The 24,622-nt window shown below is 47.3% G+C and overlaps 1 protein-coding gene and 1 long non-coding RNA gene across 8 annotated transcripts in view; one reads left to right on the forward strand and one right to left on the reverse strand.

The window, feature by feature from the left end:
• The window catches only part of TRAF3IP1 (TRAF3 interacting protein 1), a 76,500-nt gene that overhangs the window by 29,695 nt on the left and 22,183 nt on the right, over window positions 1–24,622 (forward strand). For all 7 annotated transcript variants that reach the window (XR_008847267.1, XM_056536411.1, XM_056536413.1 and 4 more), the window contains 4 exons: window positions 30–99; window positions 204–287; window positions 17,076–17,205; window positions 17,579–17,615. Coding sequence is in view for 6 of the 7 variants with exons in the window: in XM_056536411.1 (XP_056392386.1) it covers window positions 30–99; window positions 204–287; window positions 17,076–17,205; window positions 17,579–17,615 (321 nt within the window). In the remaining variant the exon portion in view is untranslated. The remainder of the gene's footprint in view (window positions 1–29; window positions 100–203; window positions 288–17,075; window positions 17,206–17,578; window positions 17,616–24,622) is intronic.
• LOC130285148 (uncharacterized) overlaps window positions 1–24,622 on the reverse strand; it is a 38,878-nt gene that overhangs the window by 10,918 nt on the left and 3,338 nt on the right. Inside the window, exons 2-3 of the long non-coding RNA XR_008847269.1 lie at window positions 11,733–11,788; window positions 3,143–3,283 (exon numbers count right to left, since the gene is read on the reverse strand). This is a non-coding gene — a long non-coding RNA (uncharacterized LOC130285148). The remainder of the gene's footprint in view (window positions 1–3,142; window positions 3,284–11,732; window positions 11,789–24,622) is intronic.

Consider the following 24,622-nt stretch of genomic DNA (forward strand, 5'->3'; position numbering starts at 1 on the left):
TGGTTGATTTCCCTTTCTTTTGTCCTTAGAAGGTGGAGTTACAGAGTTGCATAATTCTGAAAGTCATAATGTTGCAGAGACAAATATTGCTGCACAGAAGTAAGTCCTCAATGACTTTTAATTTGTATTATAAATATGGTGATCAATGCAGTTAACGTAACTGACTGTAATTTTTAATTCTGCCTATATTTTATCAATTGTAGAAAAATCCCTCGACCTGGAAGTGCTCGACCAGCACCACCAAGAGTCAGGCGTCAAGCCAGTGCAGAAGTAGTCGTTCCAGAAAGGTGGGTATGTGACAGAGAATGATGATGATTATATAGCACTATCATGTACAAACAAAATCAGATATAACAGGTGGCACACATAAAGCACGTTAGGGTGCAAGAAGTTTGAGAGATACTATAGAGATAGTGTTCTGAAGAGTAGTGGTGAGAAAAGGACAAGAGTCAATTTATGAAGTGTGAAATGTCAGCTTAAAGGGGTACGCCAGTGGAAAACTTTTTTTTTTTTAAATCAACTGGTGCCAGAAAGTTAAACAGATTTGTAAATTACTTCTGATGTCCTGGTGCTTAAGGTCACAAGGCATACCTGTACACCCGTGAGAGTTTCGTTCCGGGATGCCTGCTGAAATCATTTAGCAGGCCCCCCCCCCCCTTGCAAACCCCTTGGAGTACCCCCGCCCCCCATGTCGGCGATTGCCGCAAATCAGTTTAGATCTGCGACTTGCTGCGAAAAAAAGGGTGATAGCTGCCGTCCGATACGGCACCTATCACCCTTTAGCAGCAGGAGTGAGGTGGTGCCACCTCACTATCGTCCTGATTCGTCGGCAGTTACCGGCCAACGAATCAGGACGCCTGCTGTGGAGGTGTCCCTAACGGCACCCACTCCTCCTGGAGTCCTCATCTGATGCGGGGGCCCCCGATCCCCGGCATTGGCGGCGGGATCAAGGCCCCCGGGATTTTTTCACTAAAATGCTGGTGTTATCCCAAATTTTTCATTTTCACAAGGGGTAATAGGAAAAAGGCCCCCAAAAATTTGTAACACCATTTCTTCTGAGTATATAAATACCCCATGTGTGGAAGTAAAGTGCTCTGCGGCACATTACAGGGCTCAGAAGAGAAGGAGCGCCATTGGGCTTTTGGAGAGAGAATGTGTCTGGAATTGAAGGCCACGTGTGTTTACAAAGCCCCCATGGTGCCAGAACAGTGGACCCCCCCCCCCCCCACATGTGACCCCATTTTGGAAACGACGCCCCTCAAGGAATGTAAAAACATTTTTAACCCCATTTCTTCTGAGTATGGAAATACCCCATATGTGGATGTAAAGTGCTCTGCGGGCAAACTATAATACTCAGAAGTGAAGAAGCCCCATTAAGCTTTTGTAGAGAGAATTTGTTTGGAATGGAAGTCGTGGGCCATGTGCGTTTTACAAAGCCCCCATGGTGCCAGAACAGTGGACATCCCCCCCGCCCCCACATGTGACCCAATTTTGGAAAATTCACCCCTCACGTAATGTAATAAGGGGTACAGTGTATTTACACCCCACGGGTGTCTGACAGATTTTTTGAACAGTGGTCCATAAAAATGAAAAATTGTATTTTTCATTTGCACAGCCCACTGTTCCAAAGATCTGTCAAACGCCAGTGGGGTGTAAATGCTCACTGCACCCCTTATTAAATTCTGTGAGGGGAGTAGTTTCTAAAATGGGGTCACACGTGGGGGGGTCCAGTGTTCTGGCACCATGGGGGCTTTGTAAACGCACATGGCCCCCGACTTCCATTCCAAAAAAATTCTCTCTCCAAAAGCCCAATGGCACTCCTCCTCTTCTGAGCATTGTAGTTCGCCCGTAGAGCACTTTACATCCACATATTGGGTATTTCCATACTCAGAAGAAATGGGGTTAAAATTTTGGGAGGCTTTTTCTCCTATTACCCCTTGTGAAAATGAAAAATTTGGGGCAACACCAGCATTTTAGTGGGAAAAATAACAGATTTTTCATTTTCACGTCCAACTTTAGCGGAAATTTGTCAAACACCTGTGGGGTGTTACGGCTCACTGTACCCCTTGTTGCGTTCCTTGATGGGGGGTTGTTTCCCAAATAGTGTGCCATGTCAGGCTTTTATTGCTGTCCTGGCACCATAGGGGCTTCCTAAATGCGACATGCTCCCCAAATACCATTTCAGCAAAATTTGCTTTCCAAAAGCCAAATGTGACTCCTTCTCTTCTGAGCATTGTAGTGCACCCGCAGTGTACTTGACATCCACACATGGGGTATTTCCATACTCAGAAGAGATGGGGTTACACATTTTGGGGGGCATATTTTCCTATTACCCCTTGTAAAATTTGGGGAAAAAACAGCATTTTAGTGCAAAAAAAAAAAAAATCTAATCATTTACACATCCGACTTTAATGAAAAGTCGTCAAACACCTGTGGGGTTTCAAGGCTCACTGTATCCCTTGTTACTTTCCTTGGGTGTAGTTTCCAAAATAGTATGCCATGTGGAGTTTTGCTGTTCTGGCACCATAGGGGCTTTCTAAATGGGACATGCCTCCCAAAAACCATTTCAGAAAAACTCACTCTCCAAAATACCATTGTCGCTCCTTCCCTTCTGAGCCTTGTAAGGCACCCAAAGAGCACTTGACATCCACATATGAGGTATTTCCTTACTTGAGAGAAATTGGGTTACAAATTTTACGGGGATTTCTCTCCCTTATACCCCTTGTAAAAATAAAAAAAACTGGGTCTACAAGAACATGCAGGTGTCACGGCCCACCCCTTAATGCAAGTCTATGGCAAAGCGCATGACGGCCGCCACGTCCCCTCCCATAGACTTGTATTGAGGGAGCGGGCCGTGATGTCAAAAGGGGGTGGAGCCTTGACGTCACAATGCTCTGGCCCCTGTATTGCCGTCATTACGCACAGAGCGAGTTTTCTTTGTGCAGTAGTGACAGAGAGGTGCTGCAGCCGAGATCCCGGGGGTCCCCAGTGGCAGGACCCCCGCGATCAGACCTCTTATCCCCTATCCTTTGGATAGGGGATAAGATCTCTAGGGGCGGAGGACCCCTTTTAAAATTGCAGAAATAAGCAGCACAAAGTACATCAGTAGTAGCATTGCAGCACTTGAAAAAAATCAGCTTACATTTTAATGGTCACATCTGGTCTGAATATCTGCCAAAGACTTTCATTTCTCCCTCATTCTTCATAGCGCAGACTGTTTCTTGGTTGGTAAGGATGTCAGGCACGAGAAAGATATGATATTCTTGACAGATGGCTGGATATGCTGTCATGATTTAAAAATAAAATATTACTTGTCATATCAGAAAGATTGATCCACACACCATAAATGTCAGTCCCTACATTGGACTACCCTACTGAATTGTCTACAATGCAAAACAAAAACTAATACCATCAGCTTATAGTACCCCCTTCTATCACTTTTAGCTATGAAGCACCTGAAATTCATTGTATTTTCAAAAGGGAAAAAAAGGCATACCTGGTTAGTGTGAAGCCTGGGGCCTAATTTGGGGCCTAATTTTGGACAAAGCACACTCTCATCTCTTCTTCAACTGAGGGCAGATGGTTCCTCTACTTACTCTTAATGTTTGTTAGACCTGAGAATGCCTGCTCACACATATACCAGGTAGAGAATTGTACAAGAATGTCTACAGCTCTTTAACCTATTTTGGGATATTCTAGTTGAATAGAAAGCCAGAAAACATCTGTATTGACTTCATTAAATATGATCTTTAGTGTCCTATCACAACTCAGTTCATTTATCTGCTCTTCTTCCTGAAGGGAAAACTGTACAGTGGACAATTCTGCAGCAAATGGATTTCTAATCCAGTCATATAACTCTGAAGATAAAGAAAGGAAATAATGTTCCAGGTTCTCTGACAAGGTTTATAAATGGCCAATTCAATCACTTCTTCGACAGGTTGACTGTCAGTAATAAGATGATTTAAAAGAGGAAACCTCTCAGTACTTCCTGATGTCTTTCCCAAATTTTGAGTTTATTCTAAAAAGCCAGAAGTTTGTCTGTGGCGTTGAGCATGTTTTCCTTTGGTCCCTGCATGCTGGTGTTTAATTTGTTCAGATGTTGATATATACCAGCCAGGTATGCCAATTTCTGCACCAATGCTTTATCTTCCAAAAGGCTTTGAAATCTAGCTTTCTCTATCGGCTCCATTGGGGGACACAGACCTTGGGTATATTCTGTTGTTGCTAGGAGACTTGACACTATGGAAGCCAAAAAAGTCGGCTCCTCCCAGCAGGATATACCCGCCTACAGAGCCTGAGGTAATCAGTTTTAGCTTAGTTTCTGCAGGAGATGGACACTGGTCTGGGGTTCTCCCCAGACCTGGTCTAACATTTTTTATTTTTCTAGATTAGGGACGTTTAGTTTCTTATTCCCTTTTATTTTCCTTTTTTCAGGTGGGGACTCAGGAACATAGCGTTCACTGTTTCCCCATTTGCGATTGAGGGGGCAAAGACATCGTGGATGTACTGTCAACCCCCTCTCGCCAACGGTCAGCGCCTGGGGTTGTACCTCATGGGTCCGGGTCCCCCACTTTTCCCTGCTCGTCTCGCTTTTACAGCCCGGCATGATGCAGGTGACTAAAGCTGGCTGAAGACTTCAATAGGTAAGTTCAGCAGACTAAGGGGAGTATTTCCCCCCCCCCCCTTTTCCTTACAGGTTTTGGGGACTTGCAACCTCTGGAGACCCCCTGTTTTGGTCCCACTCCTCTTTGCTATCATCTAGAATGTGTGGACTTCTGAGGTGGATCTGCTCATCCTCCTCTCTTACTATCTAGGCAAGGGCTCCCTACCACTTTATTGGGGAGCTGGGGGGTGGCTGGTGGTCAGTGGTGTAGGACTGTCTCAGCACCTCTCTGGGCGCCAGTGTTTTAACATTGTCAGTTCTGTATTTTTCTTCAGCAGCCTCGGCTCCCGTCTCACTCTGGCTATTTCTTCTGTGCTCCGGCCGCGTCTTGTGCCAATGCGTTCGGAGCACAGTTTACTTTCACTTTGACAGCAGTAAGCTGCCGGCGGCGCTTTCCACGCCGACATCATTCCTCTCCCGGCGGGGTTCGCACCCTATGAGTTCCACTACAGCGAACCACTACAGCCAATGGGAGCAGGCAGGGGAGCTTTGGGACCAATCGGAGGCGCCCCAGTCTAACCCGGCCCCTCTCTTGGTCCTGCTGCCCCTGCTTCTCTCTCTCTTTCTGAAGAACTTCTCCTCACAGCAGCTACCTGGTGGGGGACACGGATGCTGGTGAGACTGTTTTATTTTATCCGAGCCCAGAACTGTTCCTCCCTCTAAACAGGTACCTGTGGCCCTGGTCACCTACAATTCTTACAAGGACTGCAACTCTAAAATGCTTGAGTCTGCTGAACCCACCTATCCCGCCTGCACCACTACACCTCCTGACCCCCCTGGTATTTCTACTCAGGATGCTCCCCCAGACCCAGTGGGCTCTGCTGCCCCTCCAATATGGGTGTCTTCCCTCTCTGTCTATCTCTGACTTGGCGCAGGTCTCCCGTTCCGTGGTGACTGCCTTGGAGAGGTCCTCATTACACCGTTCCTCAAGGGATACTCGCTCTCCCTCACCCTATGTTAAACGCTCTCACAAGCGTAATAGGGGTCATTCCTCTGACTCCTCTCCGGAGTCCTTGTACAGGCGTAGGCGCTCCCCTCATGGGCATCGTCCCTCTGCTACGTCCTCCCGCAAGCGTCCCTCTTCTAGCGGACACTCCCAGGGTCGCCATTCTGAGTCCCCAGAACGGCGCACCAGGTCAGTGTCTCCTTCTTCTAAGGCTGCCTCCACCCGTTCCCACTCTCCTGGAGAACTATTTGATGAGGCTTCTGCCTCTGATTCAGAGGACCAAACAGACATTACTGACGCGGTGGACTCATTGGTTTCGGGCCATAAGAGACACCTTCCACCTAGAGGACCCAGGAACTTCGGACGCTGTCCCAGAAGTTTCCTTTCATCGTACCCGTCCGGCACCCAAGATTTTCAGCTCTCATGCTGAATTTGTAGCCTTACTGGAGTCTGCCTGGAGGCATCCTGACAAAAGGTTTCAAGAAACAAAGAAGGTTCAAGCGTGTTGGACCCGCCAGTCTCCCGCCTATCTAAGGCTACTACCCTGCCTTTGCCTGATGCTGCTTCTTTTAAGGACCCAGCGGACAAAAGGGTGGAGACCTTGGCAAAATTTGCCTTTGAAGCTGCGGGTTCATCTCTTCTCCCTGCTTTTGCCTCTGCCTGGGTTTCCAAGGCCCTTACGATCTGGGTTTCCCTACTTCGTCATGGCGTTTCTTCTGGGGCTTCCTCGGAAGAACTGGCCGACTTAATTCTCCTGCTTTCTAAAGCTGGAGATTTTCTATGTTCTGCTTCCATGCAGTCGGCCCGCTGTGCTGCCTTTGCCACAGGCAACCTAGTGGCACTTCGTAGATCCGCGTGGCTCAAAGCCTGGGATGCGGACGCGGCTTCCAAAAAATCACGGCTTTTTGGTAAGCGCCTAGATGAGATCATCTTAGAAGCCACGGGAGGGAAGAGTTCATTATTACCTCAAAATAAGGCTCGCAGTACCACTTCCCGTCGCAAATCTACCAAGGGCCAGGCAGGCGCCTTCTCGGGACAAGAAGGCTCCCTCCTTCCAGACCCGCCCATCCTGGAAATCGGATAACCGTTCGGGCCGCTTTTGCGGCCAAGGCAGACACCCGCAAACCCACCTCTGCCTGAAGGGACGCCCCCATCCGCAGATTTTTCTCGGGTGAGAGGTCGTCTGTTGCTCTTCCGGGACGTCTGGACCATGCATGTACAGGACTCCTGGGTCAGAGATGTGGTATCCAACGGTTATCGGATCGAGTTTGCCTCCCTTCCAAAGGATCGTTTTTTCCTTTCTCGAGCCCCACGGTCTCGCTCTCTGGCAAAGGCCTTTGGGCGTGCACTTCAGTCCCTCCTCATTCAGGGTGCCATTGTCCCGGTTCCTCCCAAGGAAAGTTTTCGAGGTTTTTATTCCAACCTCTTTGTAGTTCCCAAGAAAGGGGGTTCCGTACGCCCCATCTTGGATCTAAAGCACCTCAACCGGCATCTCCTCCTCCGCCACTTCCGCATGGAGTCTCTCCGTTCGGTCGTGACGACCATGGATCAGGGGGAGTTTCTTTCCTCAGTGGACATCAGCGACACCTACCTCCACATTCCGATTTTTCCGGGACACCAGTGGTTCTCCGCTTTGCTGTCCCGGAGGGACATTTCCAGGTTGTGGCCCTCCCCTTCGGCCTGGCCACAGCTCCGAGGGTATCCACCAAGGTCTTCGCGCCGGTGATCGGCCTGCTACGGACGAGGGGGGTCTCAGCGATTCCTTACTTGGATGACATTCTGATCAAGGCTCCATCCAGAGACCAGAATCTAGAGAGTCTCACCTTCACTCTTCAGGCCCTGTCTCGCTTCAATTGGTTGGTCAATCGGGACAAGTCCAACCTATCCCCCACTCAGTCTTTGGTTTTTCTGGGACTTCAGTTTGACACCCAGTCCGCCTGGGTTCGCCTCCTCCCACCGGACAAGCGGCTAACCTTTCTGTCGGAGATTCGAATACTCCCAAACCCCACCCCAATGTCCATTCGCTTTTGCATGGAAGTCCTAGGTCTGATGGTGGTGGCCATGGAGGCCGTTCCCTTCACTCAGTTTCATTTTCGACCCCTTCAACTGGCGATTCTCTCCCGGTGGGACAGGTCTCCCTTGTCCCTCGATCGCAAGATTGTACTTCCTAAGACATCTCGTCGCTCCCTTCTCTGGTGGCTCCGCTCCTCCCTACTTCTTCAGGGACACTCCTTCCTGCCCCTCCATTGTCTAGTTGTCACCACGGATGCCAGCCTTTCAGGTTGGGGGGGTGTTTTCAGAGACCGGACAGTCCAGGGCCTTTGGTCTCCCAGAGAGACACTCTTCCCGATCAACATCTTGGAACTGAGGGCAATCTATCTTTGCCTGTTACATTGGGAGATCCTTCGTCAGGGCCGCCCGGTTCGTGTCCAGTCGGATAACTCCACTGTGGTGGCGTACATCAATCGCCAGGGCGGCACTCGCAGCTTGGCGGCGATGGCCGAAGTTTCCAAGATTCTTATCTGGACGGAACTCAAGGTTCCAGCCATCTCAGCAATTCACATCCCAGGCGTAAACAATTGGGAAACGGACTTCCTAAGCCAGTCCTCTCCCGACCCCGGCAAGTGGTCCCTTCATCCGGAGGTGTTTGCAGAGATCTGCGACCCCTGGGAAACTCCAGATGTGGACCTCTATACATCCCGCCACAACCAGAAGGTTCCCCTCTTTGTGTCGAAGTCCCGGGACCCCGTGCTCTGGCCGCGGATGCACTGGTGATTCCTTGGTCGGGTTTCGCCCTACTCCATCTGTTCCCTCCTCTTCCTTTCCTTCCCAGGGCCCTGAGGAAGCTCAAAGCGGAGGGCATTCCCGCCATTCTCGTGGCTCCAGATTGGCCTCGGAGAGCGTGGTACGACGTTCCACTGCGCCTTCCACTTAGTCCAGATCTCCTCTCTCAGGGTCCCCTGTGCCACCCCAATTTACCGTCGCTGCATTTGGCGGCCTGGCGGTTGAGACTGTGGTTCTAAGGGCCCGTGGCTTCTCAACACAGGTGATTCGCACCATGCTCAAGGCGAGCGGTCTTATTTTCGTTGGTGTGAATCTCAATCTCTTTCTCCAGTGGTGTTCTCCCTTCCCCGACTCCTTTCATTTTTGCAGTCAGGGCTGGAACAGCAATTAGCTCTCAGCTCTTTAAAGGGTTTCCCAACGCCCTCTGGCATCTGATTCTCATGTTCGGACCTTCCTTCAGGGAGTGGCCCACGCGGTTCCTCCTTACAGGTCTCCTACACCTCCTTGGGATCTGAATTTGGTCCTTGGCGCCCTGCAGGGCGTGCCCTTTGAACCCCTCAGGGAGGTTTCCCTTCTTCTCCTTTCCTGGAAGGTGGCGTTTCTTATGGCAATTACCTCCATCAGACGGATTTCGGAGTTGGCGGCTCTTTCTTGCCGCTCTCCCTTTCTAATTGTCCATCAGGACAAGGATGTTTTTCGTCCGGTTCCTTCTTTTTTTTACCTAAGGTGGTTTCAGCCTTCCACCTCAATGAGGATATTGTCCTCCCGTCCCTTTGTCCCACTCCATCTCATCCCGGGGAGCGTTCGCTTCATAAACTGGATGTGGTACAGGTGGTGCGTACCTACCTCTCTATTACGTCTTCTTTTCGCCAATGTGATTCCTTTTTTGTTCTTACGGACGGTCACTGTAGGGGGTCTACCTTCTTGAAGGCAACCATTTCACGGTGGATCAGGTCTGCCATTTCGTTACAGGGGAAGACCGTTGCAGGGAGAAGTCCCCTCCTTTCAGGGTTTCAGCTTACTCCACGCGCCTGTCGGAGCTTCTTGGGCTCTCCATAACAGGGCTTCAGCCTCTCAACTCTGTAAGGCGGCTACCTGGTCGTCCTTGCACACTTTTACTAAATTCTACCAGGTTCATACCTTTGCATCCGCTGATGCTAGTCTGGGCCATAAGGTCTTGCAGGCGGCGGTGGCCCAGCCTGCCCCTTGATTGTTTTCTGTGCCCACCCTAGGGACGGCTTTGGTATGTCCCAAGGTCTGTGTCCCCCAATGGAGCCTATAGAGAAAAAGTGATTTTTGTCTTACCGTAAAATCCTTTTCTCTGAGGATCCATTGGGGGACACAGCTCCCACCCTTTCTTTGGTGTTCCGGTTATGGTTACCTGTTCGAGAGTGTGTTCAGTTAATTTTTTGTTCTGGTTACATCGGACTGGTCTTAATTTTTTGCCTCTCGGTCCTCTCCTACTGCTTGGGGACTAAACTGATTACCTCAGGCTCTGTAGGCGGGTATATCCTGCTGGAAGGAGCTGACTTTTTTGGTTTCCATAGTGTCAAGTCTCCTAGCAACAACAGCATATACCCAAGGTCTGTGTCCCCCAATGGATCCTCCGAGAAAAGGATTTTACGGTAAGACAAAAATCACTTTTTATTGCTGTTGCTAAAGAAGATAAGCAATTCTTTCTAAGTTCAAATACTTTTGTCAAAACATTTGCTATTGAAAGCCATCAGTATGTTGAAGGGTAACATAGTCCTTCTGCATATTTTCACACAACAGTGCAAAGATTTGTGACTGGAGATGACATTGCTTGATGAAGTTGACCATGTCCTCAATGGCATCAAGAACTTCTTTTAATTCAGGTGGTATTGTTTTAGCAACCAAAACTTCACGGTGAAGGAAGCAGTGGGTGGTAATCATTTTGGGATTTTTTTCTTTGACAAGTGTGACAAAGCCTATAATGGAGCCAACCATTGAGGGAGCACTATCTGTGCAAATTCCAACACCGTTTTTCCAGGATAGATGACAATATTCTAAATAGGAAGTAAAAATATTGAATATATCTATGCCTCTTGTTGTATCTGTTAGCTGCTTACAGCAGCAGAAGTTTTCTGCTATTTCTCCATCATTTACAAAACAGACAATGGCACTTGTTTGTAATGTCAGTTGATTCATCAACTTGAATGGCAAACCTACTGTGCTGCAGCTTTTTGGACAAGATCTTTTCAATATCATTTGACATGTTTATGACTCTTCTACTAATTGTATATTCTGAAAGAGGTACTTTTCTGGAGCGCTTCTTTGGGGGACACAGGATCATGGGTATATGCTGCTTGCCGCTAGGAGGCTGACACTAGGCAAAAACAAAAGAAAGTCAGCTCCTCCCAGCAGAATATACCAGCCTCCTGACTCTGAGCAACGCAGTTTTAGCTAAGTGTCAGCAGGAGGCAGACACAGGTCTGGAGCTCTCCAGACCTGGTCTTCTTTCTTTTTTTTTTTTCCTAGTTTCAGCTAAAGTTTAGTTTTCTTTTCCTTTGTTGTTTTCTGGCGTGGGGTGACTGGAGTATGGCGCTGCCTGATCCCCCACCTGCGAGCTTGGGGTGCACGGTGCATTGCTGGATGGGCCGCTTACCCCTCCTCACCAGCAACCAGCGCCTGGTGGTGTACCTTGGTCTGGGTCCCCCATTTGCTAATTTGCCAGCTGAGCTGGCTTAAGGCAGGTGGCCCTAGCTGGTCGAAGACTTCGTTGGTGAGTATGCCTGTCCCAAACACCCCTCCCCCCCTTTCCCCCTCCTGGGCCTCTTCTACCTGGCCCATTAGGGGTTAATGGCTTCTGGCCCATTAGGGGTTAATGGTTCCTGCTGAAGAGCTCAGTCCCTCACCTTCTCCAGGACTGCATGGCAGTCTTCTTCCTCCGGGCCACGAGCGGTGAGTCGCGGCAGGGCATAAGGAATTCCCGGTCGTCGTGGCTTCTCTCCTGGTGGTTCTTCGGTCTTAATTAGAGGGCCGTCCATGGCACGTGCTGACAAAAAACAGCCCTTGACTGCGCGGCATATAGCGGTTCTTGCGCGGCCCGGCCTGCTTCTTCTGCTGCGCAGCTGGCATCTTGCGCTGCGCAGTCAAGGACTGTTTTTTCTCGGCATGTGTTGCGGACGGCCCTCTAATTGAGCCCGCAGCTTGGACCTAAATATAGTTCTGCACCCTTTTCTTAGGCGGTGTATCGTGTGCTGGGGATAACACAGACTCCTCCTCCTCCTCCCTCTGCCCCGGCCTCTCTCTTCTCAGCGAGCGCTCTGGGAGCTCTTCAATTTAGAATTCAGCTTTAGAATTTGTTTCTGTACTTACTAACACTCTTGATCTCTGTTGGCTCTTTCTGGTATCTTCAGTTTAGAAAGTCGTACCTGCAGAAGGATAAGAGATGACAAGTGAGGTGTGATTGAAATACAAAAGTCAGGGTTGTCAAAAATATTGTGTGATGGAAAAGAAAGAAGTCATAAAAGTACTAGTGGGCATCAGGGCTACACAATATATTGCAAACGCAATCGAATCACGATTTTTGCTTTTTGCGATATAGCGATACGGCACCCCGGAAAAACTTGCAAATATTTTCTTTGGCCTGCACCCATGTGCTGCTGCAGGCGGGGGCCGGCCAGAGCAGGTAAAAACAAATTTAAATACTAAAATTCTGTGTTTCCCAACCAGGGTGCCTCCAATTGTTGCAACAGCTGGAGGCACCCTGGTAGAAAAACACTGAGTTAAGTAAAAGGGCACAAGGAGAAAAATAAAAAATAAACCTTCTGCTCACCTACTCTCGGTCCCTTCAGATGTTGTTCCCCTCCGTGTGGTCCGATGTCTCCTCTCGGCTCCATTCAAGCAGTAGGACCTTTACCTTTTCAGCCAATCATTGGCTGCAGCAGTGTCACGTGTCAAGCCAGTGATTGATTGATGGGGAAAGGTCTTTTTCGGCTGCAAATACACTAGGTTTCCCCGGGAGAATGTGACGAGGGGTAGAATGTGATGGGAATGTGACGGGGAGTGATTGGGACGGGGGGGGGAGGAGTATGTGGCATGGAGGGAAGATTGTGCCATGGGGGGGAGGGTAGAATGTGGCAGGGGGGGAAATTGTGGTGGGGGGGAGGATGTGACGGGGGGGAGATTGTGACATGGGGGGGAGGGTAGAATGATGTGGCAGGGGGCGAAATTGTGACGGGGGGGAGATTGTGACATGGGAGGGAATGTAACGGGGGGGGAGAATGTGACGAGGGGAAATGTGATATGGGGGAGAATGTGACAGCGGGGGTGGATGTGGTATGGGGAAGAGAATGTGACATGGGGATATAGAAATTAAATGTGGGAGATGTGAAATGGGCGGTGGGCATAAAATAGGTTGATAGATGTGAAATGGAGGAGATTGGACATAAAAGGGGGGGGGGGGATTTCACCATTTATTTATTATATTGCATCACATATCAAAATCCCAATATTTAGGCCCATAATCGCAATCACACATTTTCCCCATATCGTGTAGCCCTAGTATGCATCAAAGAAACACTGATTAACAAATTACAATCTGTTAATCAGTGTTATTGTCATTGCATCATAATAGGACTTCAATGGCCACTGACTGTGAAAATGTCACAGTGACATCTGTACAAACTATTCTTCTCCATCACACCTGAGTTCACTCTTCTCTTTCCTGCAGCAGTAAATTCAAATCACACATTTATCAACATATGACGAGGCAGGGCCAAGTATTGAAAAAAAATCACACAGTTGCAGAAAGCTTAATAATGCCTGATTATAGGCTAGGAAGGAAAGCAGAAACAGAAGTAGAAAAAGACCCTCTTAGACAATACTATTAGTAGAAAAGTACTTGACATGTCAAATGATATTCAAAATTTAATGTCCAAAAACTGCCAAAAATGTGGTTTGCCCTTCAAGTTGATGTATCAACAGACAGTACAAGCAAGTGCCATTTGCTGGCCTTTGTGTGTTTTGTCATTAATGTTGAAATAGTCATTGATTTTGTCATTGTCTTTGATGCTGACTAATGCTGCTTTAGGGTCTATTCACACATACAGTATTCTGCTTAGATTTGATGCACAAGATTTTAAGCTGTGTTCAGTCATTCAGTTTACATTGAAATCTGCAGCAGAAAATCCTGCGCATCAAATCTGCACAGAATACTGTACATGTGAATAGACCATTAAGCAGCTACTAAGTCTGACGAGAGAGATATATATATATATATATATATATATATATATATATATATATATATATATATATATATAATATTATAATATATATTTTATTTTCATATTTAGAATTTTGAAATCTATCCTGGAATAGCTGTGTGGGAATTTGTGCTGCCTTAATGTTTGGCTCCAATTAAAGGCTTTGTCACACTTGTCTCAAAAACATTTTTTCCAAAAATGACAATCACCCACTGCTTCCTCCACCGTCAATTTCTTTCCTTTGCCATTAAAATAGTCTGTAAAGTCAACTTGGTAGGGACAAGTCAGCCTGTTGAACAAGTAAATGAACTAGCAGTCCATTTGAAAGCCTTGCCAGAGAACCAGAACATTTATTTCCCTTCTTTATCTTCAAAGTTTTATGACTTTATTAGAAATTCCTTTGCTGCAGAATTGTCCATTGCACGGTTTACCCTTCAGGAAGAAGAGCAGATAAATTAAGTGATGTGTGCTAGAACACTAAAGATCACATTTTTAGAAGTCAATACCGTTGTTTTCTGGCTTTCCATTCAAACAGATATATATCCCACAAAATATCAATAAGATGTCGACATTCTTGTCCAATTCATTCTCTAGCTCGTAAATATGTAAGCAGGCATTCTAATGTCTAACATTAGCAAGAGCATGCAGAGGAACTGTTTTCTTCCGAAGAAAGGAGACTGTGTTTGTCCAAAATTAGGCCCACAATCCACATGGTGTGCAAGGAGAAGTAAGTCCAGTTTTGACACTAACGGCAAGCATTAACTGGGGATTCAGCAAGCGTTCGTAAGTGGAGCGTCTGCCAACCGTTGGGGGGGGGGGGGGGAGTCTGCAAACCACTGGAGGAGATTGTCATCAGTACCAAAATAATTGTTTAACAGAATAATAAAATATCCAATTCTATCACCTCATCTCACCTATCCTCACGTCTAGCAGGTAAGGTAGGTCATGCAGAGCTGAATTAGCTTCTTGAAGGTTAGTGAGCAAAAGAAGAAGGTGTGATGGAAAATATAATCAGTAGCAATGTATACATGCAAAATCTCTGCTGGCCTAATTTTCCCCATCTTCCCCTTGGTGAAAGATTCCCCACCTACATCACCTCATCACGAGCACCCCCCATTCCCCTCCCCCACCCACATCACCTCACCTCAAGCACCTCCCATCCGCAGAAGCAGGGACAGACTGGGACCAAAAATAGGCCATCGGATTTCTCAGATGTCCTGCGCCATGCAATTTGATGCAAGTACACAGGGGAAAATTTATCAAAACCTGTTGCTGAGATGCCCATAGCAAACAATCAGATTTCTTTCAATTCTTTCATTTTTCAGAGGCCTTTTCCAAAATTTAAAAAGCGATCTGATTGGTTGCTATGGGCAACCCAACAACTTTTCCTCTGGACAGGTTTTGATAAATATCCCCCAGTTTCCACCAAAAAAATTAATGGGGGAAAAATAAGTTCACCTGATCACATTTTTTTACTTCGGTACTTCACTTTGTATGGTTCCTCCTCTGCTAAAAAATGTATGACTTTTTGATGCTGTTTATAGTTATTTTTGTAAGCCAAGTCAGGGCTGGTATGGATTTCCGCCTGAAAAGCTGCACATGATAAATTCCTGACCACTACATGATATCAACTGAAATCACAAATCTTCTGATTCTAAAGCTATAGTCGCAATGAAAAGTCTCTAAACAGCATTTGATTGGGGGACATTTATCAAAACCTGTCCGGAGAAAAAGTTGCTGAGTTTCCCATAGCAACCAGATTTCTTCTTTTATTTTTTTAACAAGTCCTCTGAAAAATGAAAGAAGCAATCTGATTGGTTGCTATGGGCAATTATGCAACCTTTCCTCTGAACAGGTTTTGATCAATAATCTCCAAAACTGTGCACCACTAAATCAGGGTAAAAGCAATGTTGGGGGCTTGGGGAGGTGAACAAAAGCGTTTGAAAGAGACATATTATCTGTCATTGGCTGTCCAGGAATGCTGAGAGTTTTAGTTTTGGTACACCTGGATGCATCCTGGTTGGGAAACACTGATTTCACCCTTACAGGATTGGAGGGTCAGTCCAGCCCTGACCACATGTACCCCATGTCCCCTCCGCACTTCTCATAGCCACCGCAATGACCAGTCCAGCCCTGACCACATGTACCCATGTCCCCTCCGCACTTCTCATAACAGTTATGAGAAGTGCAGAGGGGACATGGGGTACATGTGTTCAGGGCTGGACTGGTCATTGCCTTGGTTATTATAAGTGTAAAGGGGACATGGGGTACATGTGTTGAGGACTGGCCAGGCCATTGCGGTGGTTATGATATAACCTCCGCAATGGCCAGGCCAGTCCAGAAATGACCACATGTACCACATTCCTCCTCTCTACTCCTCATAGCCGTTGTTGTTGTTGTTACTGTGCAACAAGCACTCTTACCGGTTAGCACACACAACTGACAGGTCTGTAGTGGTGCTCACATCTGCTGCGATCCTCTGTGGCAGGAAATCTGCGGCTTTGTGGGCGGGACTGCATGGGCGATGTGCAAATCCCGCCCTGAGGTAGCCAATGAGCATGAACCAGTGTTAAGGGGGTGGGGGGACAAGGGGAGGGGGGACAGAGCCAATCGGCGCATCAAAGAAAAAAAAATAGCAGCCATCTTATTAAGTGCAGACTTGAAGTAGTTGTCAAGAGTGAGAGAGAAAGAAAGCCTGCTGGAGCCCGTGGGACCCCTGGCAGTGCGCAACGGTACTCCAGGGTTGGGAATCACTGTTCTAGGGCATGCTGAACACTATGGATGTTGGAATTAATCTGATTGTGCGGGGTATTTTATTCCACGTAAATGGTGCAGCAACCTCTTAGCGAAGTCTTAGAGAGCTTAGAGACATTATGGAGAACTTTGTTCTTAGAGAATTGTCAGTATGTAGAGCTTGCTTGTGTAGTGGAAAAATATTAAGAAGACAATGTAGGGAAGAGCAGCATTGTGGAGAGCTTTGAGGGTGAGGGTGCAGAGCTTAAAAGTTTTCTAGGCTAAATGGGCAGCCAGTGCAGTGAAGTGTATTAAGAGTGAAGCAGCACTTCTTTATCCAGGACATTTGACATTTTCAGGGAAGATTGACATAGATTCAAGTTCTTGGGCCCTGGTGCAAAAACTTTGCTGAGGCCTAACCACATTCTGTTTATATATATATATATATATATATATATATATCCAACTGCAAAGGAATTATATACAGCCATATTTTTCAGCTCTAGTGTTATGATTTCATCATATCTTATTTCTATAGTGAAATGACTCTGGATAGCATGATGACCTTGTGCAGTTAGGATGACACGTCATTGTACTGTCACGGGTCCGGTTGCATCTGCTGTCTCTACGTCCTCTGTAACAATGTCCATCCATGGTGTTATATGGATTTGTTTTGCAATATTTGTGTAAATGTTAATTTATGTATGTCTTTACATAGGGTGAGCAGTGGAAAAGGTGTAACCAATGTGATTGTTGATAAGCAGAAAGACGATGGGGATGATGACGATAATGAGTTTGTGGTGGAAGAAGCTTCTCCTCAGTTGTCAGAGATGCCCAAAATGGAGCTAGTAAGTATCTTGAACAGCAAAGCCGTGTCCTGTGGTAGGTCACCTATAGTTACTACTAGAGATGAGCGAATTTACAGTAAATTCGATTCGTCACGAACTTCTTGGCTCGGCAGTTGATGTCTTTTCCTGCATAAATTATTTCAGCTTTCAGGTGCTCCGGTGGGCTGGAAAAGGTGGATACAGTCCTAGGAGACTCTTTCCTAGGAATGTATCCACCTTTTCCAGCCCACCGGAGCACCTGAAAGCTGAACTAATTTACGCAGGATAAGTCATCAACTGCCTAGCCGAGAAGTTTGTGACGAATCGAATTTACTGTAAGTTCGCTCATCTCTAGTTACTACATTGAAAATTCTTACTTGGTTTCTTTTCTTAGGAGCCAGAACTGGACCTCACACGAGATGAAAAACATGGTAAGTGGTTTTGGTAACGTACTATAGAGAGACTATATCATTAAACTATGAGAAAAGCTATATTTTCCTTATTAATCATCCTCTAATGCTATGTGTGCAAATGTATCTATCTATATAAATAAATATTATTTTATTTGTTTAAATATCTAAGGGCCAGCTTAACAATTTGAAGTGGGCCAGGACTTCATGGGTGATAGATCTTGGCACACATGCATGCTTATACATTGATACTATGTACCCATAGCAACCATTAAAAAGTATAAATTCATAACAGAATCTGCAACACCACTGATCCCTTGTGCAATGAATACCATTGTTCTCTGGGGTTTAGTATTGACTTATACTGAGTCACTTAGCATTATAGTTTTAATCCTTTTGATGAGAAGAATGGTGCTGCATTATTCATTCTAGGCAAATCTGCTGGTACTGGCAACAGAGGCTCATAACTGTGTTTCTAATGGTTGTGTGAACAAAGCCTTAAACAATTCTGATTAAGGTTAATAAATAAAAAATAATGTTTTAGAAAGCTCCTTACTTTCCCCTAGTGGTGGCTATAGGCATCCAGAATTTGAGTCTTATTTAACCCTATGGCTGTGTAAAAGGAAGCAAGGGATTTTGGAGCCCCTAAGAGAAAAAAGCGATATGAGGCTGGGTTCAAATGCGCATGTGCAAAGTAAAAACGCATACGGTTTTTCCTGTATGGAACCGTAAACATGTGCGTTTGCCATTGACGTCCATGTTAGAAAAAAACATATGCGGTTGCAGTACGGTTTTTAAACCGGAGTCAAAACCATGGTTGACCACGATTTTGTCTCCGGTTTAAAAACCGTACTGCAACCGCATATGTTTTTTTTAACATGGACGTCAATGGGAAACGCACATGTATACGGTTCCATACGGGAAAAACGTATACGTTTTTACTTTGCACATGCGCATTTGAATCCTAAAGTCCCCACCCAAGACCCCTCCCATTAAAAATGGACAAAATTTTCAAAAACGTATGGGTTTTTTTTTTAACTAAAAACTGACGGAACTGTATGCACTTTTAAAAACAGTATACTGTTTAAAAACGCGTACGGTTTACTTTTTTCCATACTGTTCCATCCGTTTTTTGCCATACGGTTTTCTTTAGAAAAACGGATTGAAAACAGTATGGCAAAAACGTAGTGTGAACCCAGCCTAAGAAAAAATTACTTAGCAAAGAATTTTAGACCTATCCAGTCTGATAACTAAAACTATAGACTGAGAACTAAAACTTCAATGTGCCTAGTTCATCTGTAGAATAAGGGTACAGTCCCATATATCGTATACTCAGCGTATTCCATGCTGCACTTAATCTACTGCGCTGCGGAAAATGCTCTGTTTCTTCCCTATGAGTAGACATACAGGGCTACGTGGCGGCATCCCTGTGTGTGCGGTGAGGTTTGGAGGCGAGGACAGCCCGTCACAGTCACGTCGACGTGCTGGCACCGCCACAAAGCCACTGCACATACAGGGGTACCGCCAGGTTGCCCTGTGTGTCTTCTCATAGGAAAACATGCTGTGTATACGCTACGTGGGACTGTACCCTCAAGGCACCCATACACCTTTAATAGCTGTCAGCAAAATGTATGTTCAGGTGGGAGCAATCTCTTTACCCATGTGCTCTGAATGGAGAGAAAGAAGATAAGAGAACTCTGGTGGCGGCTTATTTTCCAGAAAACAAAAAAGGTCAGGCAGTCAAAATCCAACATGCCCAATCCTTTTTCTTAAAGGAATATATATATAAAAAATATATATACACAGCAAGAGTGCTCTATGTGCTGTTACACCTAATACACCTAATAGGTAGTGTATGCTAGGTAGTATGTCCATCTTTAGATGTTGCGCTCTGGGTGCAACACCAACATGGGCCCTAAGACAATTGTGACCGGGAACTGCCTGCATCCAAGTGTTCTCCAATGGCCGGAACATAGTATGACAACTGAAGAAAAGATCCAAGGATGGAATCCAAGTCCAAGAAGAGAGGATTCTTCACCACGGTTTCCCGCAGCTACCAAATAAATCTCACCAGTTATGGGACAATGATGTCAAAATAATAAACACATTTTGTTAACAATAGGACAACACATTTCAAGGGTCCAAATTCCTTGGAGAACACAGAATACAAAACGTACCCTGATGGGGTCACAGGTAAGTTACCAACTTCAAATTACACAAGATCCCAGTGAAATGGGATCACTCTACCCTCATCTACCGCACCTAAAACATAACTTTTATAAGATATTTATTTTAAAAAATGCTAGCACCAAAACTCTTTAAAAATACCTATATCACCAGAGTATAAAGATTAATGTGTGCCACGGGGCTAAATAGTGTATATCTCAATGGCGCTTAACTGTACACTGTATTGCACAACCCTCTTCTATTGTCTTAGCAAATTGGTAGCTGCAGTCCACCAGCCGGCTTAAGGTACTCTGGTGACACTAGACTAGTTTATTGTTTAAAATATTAACAAACCTAGCCCCCCCGACATGTTTCGCTCAGCCAAGCATCTTCAGAGGTCTGGGCTAATTCCTTGGACTCTCAAAACTCGTTGTTTGGTGGCTGTCAGTAGAGCCTGTAATGCGTCCTTTTTTTCCTTCTGTAATCCTTTCCTTTTACTTCTTAACAAATTGTGTGACGACCTTTGCTGTATGATATGCACAGCTTTTTGAATTTCTACCACCATTCTTAGCCCGTGTTCACATCACAGTTGTGCCTTTTGTGGCACATAAACATTGGCAACCTGTCAAAATGGGATATACAAGCACAAATGACTTCAATGACCCGAACGTAGTCAGCTATAATTTCTTCACTTTAGGGCTGGGCGGTATGACCAAATCTGCGTATCACAGTATTTTTGTAACTTTCGGTGGTTCCATGTTCTATAACGGTATTTCCTCCCCCCTCCCAACAAAAATTATCAGCCCAGCGCTGCCCCCATCGGGGTAAATACTCACATGTCACCCGCTGCCCTCCTCGTGCTGTTTGTTGCCGGCGCAGACGCAAGGTAAACAAAATAAACTGGCACATGTTCCGACGTCGGCCTTACGCTAGGGACGGGAACGTCGGACAGGCGTCAGCCTATCACCGGCCGCAGCGATGTTCCCCCTCGGCCGCTGATAGGCTGAGCCCACTGTCATGTAAGAAGCTCTGGGCGGCCGAGGCGGAACATCGCTGCGGCCGGTGATAGGCTGACGGCTGTCCAACGTTCCATTCACTAGGAAGCATATGAGGCCGGTACCGGACCAACGGGAGATGAGTTAAAGTTTATTTTGTTTATTTTTTGCAGCCCGGGCATAGGGATACCGCACAGTATAGAGCAGTGGTCTTTAACCTGCCGACCTCCAGATGTTGCAAAACTACAACTCCCAGCATGCCCGGACAGCCAACGGCTGTCTGGGCATGCTGAGAGTTGTAGTTTTGCAACATCTGGAGGTCGGCAGGTTGAAAACCACTGGTATAAAGTGTCAGCGCCGGCTGCCGCAACAAACATGAGGATGAGGAGGGCAGCGCATGCGGGTGACATATCAGTATTTACCCCGATGGGGACAGCGCTGGGCTGATAATTAATTGGGGGCAGAACAGCACTCGCGGGTGACTTGTGATTAGTTCCCCAATGGGGACAACGCAGTGCTGGGCTCATCCATTCATTCATCCCCGAGGGGGGGGGGGGGGCAACCGGTATTGCGGTACGGGTTAAAATTCATATCGTGCAGCACAAAAATGTCGGCCCTACTTCACTTATTTATAGGTATCGACCGATTATCAGTTTGGTCGATATTATCGTCCGATATTCACGATTTTTGACATTATCGGTGTCGGCAATTACCTTGCCGATAATGCCCCACCCCCCAGCCCGAGACAGTCGCTGCCCCATTGCCTCCCCCATCCCCGGTTTTATAATTACCTGTTCCCGGGGTCTGCGCTACTTCTGGCTCCTGCGACGTCCTGCACTACTGCTGGGCCCTACGCAGCGCAATTACAAGTGACGTCCTCATTGCGACGTCACTGTCAGTGCGCACAGTGACAGCTCAGGACGCCGCCGAAGCCAGACCGGTCCCCGGGAACAGGTAATTATAAAACAGAGGATGGGGGAGGCAATGGGGCAGCGGCGGTGGTGGTTGGACTAGGGAGGACCCCAGGACTAGCAGGGGGAGAGTAGTAGTGTGTGGCAGCGGCGGTCTCTGGCCCCGCAAAAGCCGCTGCAGTTCATAAAGTGCCCGCTTTCAATCATTGATCTGCAGCGGCTTCTGCGGGACCGGGTGTATAGCCTATAACTTATACCGGAATATTGGTATAAGTTATCGGCCTCAAAGTTCACAGATTATCTGTATCGGCCCTAAAAAATCGATATCGGTCGATCCCTACTTATTTATGTGGAAAAAAGCTGAAAAGATTTTAAGGGAATCTGTCATCAGTGTGTCCCCACATTAACCTGTTTGGAACAGGCTGGTACTGCGGGTGACAATGATGATAAGGATTCTTGCCTATCCCCAATCCATCGTCTCGTTCACCCATTATCCACCTCATTCTGGCATTAGGCTTTGTGCATGAGATGGCAGCAGAGAGCACTGTGGTCAGACTGGAAAGAACTACACAACTTTCTGTGTACAGCAGCTCATAAGTACTGGAAGTTTCAAGATTTTAAAATAGAAGTAATTTGTGTAATCTGTATAATTTCTCGAGCACTTCACAGGACACAGAACCATGGGTATATGCTGTTGCCGCTAGGAGGCTGACACAAGGCAGAAAAACAAAAGAAGTCTGCTCCTCCCGGCAGGATATACCTGCCCCTTGACACTGAGCAACTCAATTTTAACTTAGTGTCCGGCAGGAGGCAGACACAGGTCTGGTGCTCTCCAGACCTTTTTTCTTTAGTTTTTTTACTTAGTTTCAGGGTATAATTAGATATTTTCTCCCTTTTTTATTTTCCCTAGTGTGGGGCGACATAAGCATGGCGCTGCCTGATCCCCCACTTGCAAGCTAGGGGCAAGGTGCATTGTTGAATGGGCTGTTAACCCCTCCTTGCCAGCAACCAGCGCTGGGTGGTGTACCCTGGGTCCGGGTCCCCCAATTGCCCCTGTTTGTCAGGTCGGCTTAAGGCAAGTGGGCCTAGCTGGTCGAAGACTACAGGGGTGAGTATGTTCTGTGATCTGTGTGGGTGAGTATGTCTATGTAGGTGAGTATGTTGTTCCCCCCCCCCCCCCCTTACTCTTCTCTACTCCCCCTCCCCCTCTCCATGATGCTGGGTTGGGGGCTTAGTAGGTGCTTCTCACAGCCATGTTGGCACACTAGGGGGTTAACATTTATTCAGCTCCTCTCTGTCTTCCCCTACATTCTTGCCGTTATAAAGGGGGCTCCACCTTTACCTTTGGGAGTCAGCAGCTGCATGGGGGGTACATCTCCCGGAGGGATCCCACGTTCCCTATGAGGGGTACGGGCTGCGGGATGGTGGCACTGTGCTGCGGCTCGTTCTTCCCTGTGTTCAGACGCCGCTGTCTCTCTTTTCCACAGCGCTCTTATGTCACTAATTGTCACTAATTGGGCCAGCGGCTCGAGCCAACTCGGCTGCCAGGAGTTAGGTCTGCCCACTTCCATCTACAGGACCCAGGAACTTCCGGTGCAACCTCTGAAGTCTCCTTCCGCCGTACTCATCGGGCGCCCCAGGTTTTCAGCCCACACACTGAATTTGACGAGCTGTTAGAGGCGGCTTGGAAGCATCCGGATAAACGCTTCCACGGGACTTAGAAGCTCAGGGCTCTCTTTCCCTTTCCTCAGGATCTTGTTACAAAGTGGTCTTCGCCTCCTCAGGTGGACCCTCCTGTGTTGCAGCTTTCTAAAGCCACAACCCTGCTGCTGGCCGACGCAGCTTCCTTTAAAGACCCCTCAGATAAGCGCATTGATAATCTGGCAAAATTCGCCTTTGAGGTGGCAGGCTCTGCCTTGTCCCCAGCCTTTGCCTCCACCTGGGTTTCCAAAGCCCTCTCGGTTTGGACCAGTCAATTGGGGGATCTTAGCGGGTGTTTCCTCAGGCGATTTGGTGGCTTTTTCTCAACAAATAGCTCATGCAGGGGACTACCTCTGCTCAGCTTCCTTGGAGTTGGCCCGCTGCTCGGCCTTTGCCTCGGGCAATCTGGTGGCTCTTCGGCACTCCATGTGGCTTAAGGCTTAGAATGCAGACTCTAAGCGTTCCCTTACTGAACTTCCTTTTCTGGGGTCTCGGCTATTTGGCAATCACCTGGATGAGATCATCTCTGAGGCCACTGGAGGCAAGAGTTCCCTCTTGCCCCAAAATCGTCCACGCCGTTTGTGTTCACTGCAAACCGGCGGCCCCTCAGGATAGGAGGGCCTCATCTTTCAAGACTTGCCCCTCCTGGAAGTCAGGGTCCTGCCCCAACCGCTCCTCTTCCAAATCCGGAACTCGCAAGCCCCCCTCTGCCTAAGGGTGCGCCCCCATCCGAGTTCTCCCCTCGAGTGGAGGGGGTCGCCTGTCCCTCTTTCGGGACGTCTGGCTGGCGCAAGTTCAGAATGCTTCAGTTCGAGAGGTCGTCTCCTTGGGCTATCGCATAGAATTCTCTTCTATTCACCGGAATCGTTTTTTCCGGTCCCACCCTCCTCGATCTCCCGATCTTGCTGCACCCTTTCAGGTGGCCCTTCGTTCACTTCTGTCCCAGGGCGTAATCGTGCCGGTCCCTCCTCTGGAACGGTTTTCAGGGTTCTATTCAAATCTCTTCATTGTTCCAAAAAAGGAAGGCATTGTTTGCCCTATTCTCGATGGCGTACATCAATTGCCAGGGAGGCACCCGCAACTCAGCGGCCATGAGGGATGTGTCGAAGATCCTCCTTTGGGTGGAACTTCACATTCCAGCCATTTCTGCAGTGCACATTCCCAGGATCGACACGTGGGAGGCGGACTTCCTGAGTCACTCCACTGCAAACCCGGGCGAGTGGTCCCTTCACCCGGAAGTCTTCGAACAAATTTG

The sequence above is a fragment of the Hyla sarda genome, chromosome 8 (genome assembly GCF_029499605.1).
Source record: "Hyla sarda isolate aHylSar1 chromosome 8, aHylSar1.hap1, whole genome shotgun sequence".
NCBI classification, from domain to species: Eukaryota; Metazoa; Chordata; class Amphibia; order Anura; family Hylidae; genus Hyla; species Hyla sarda.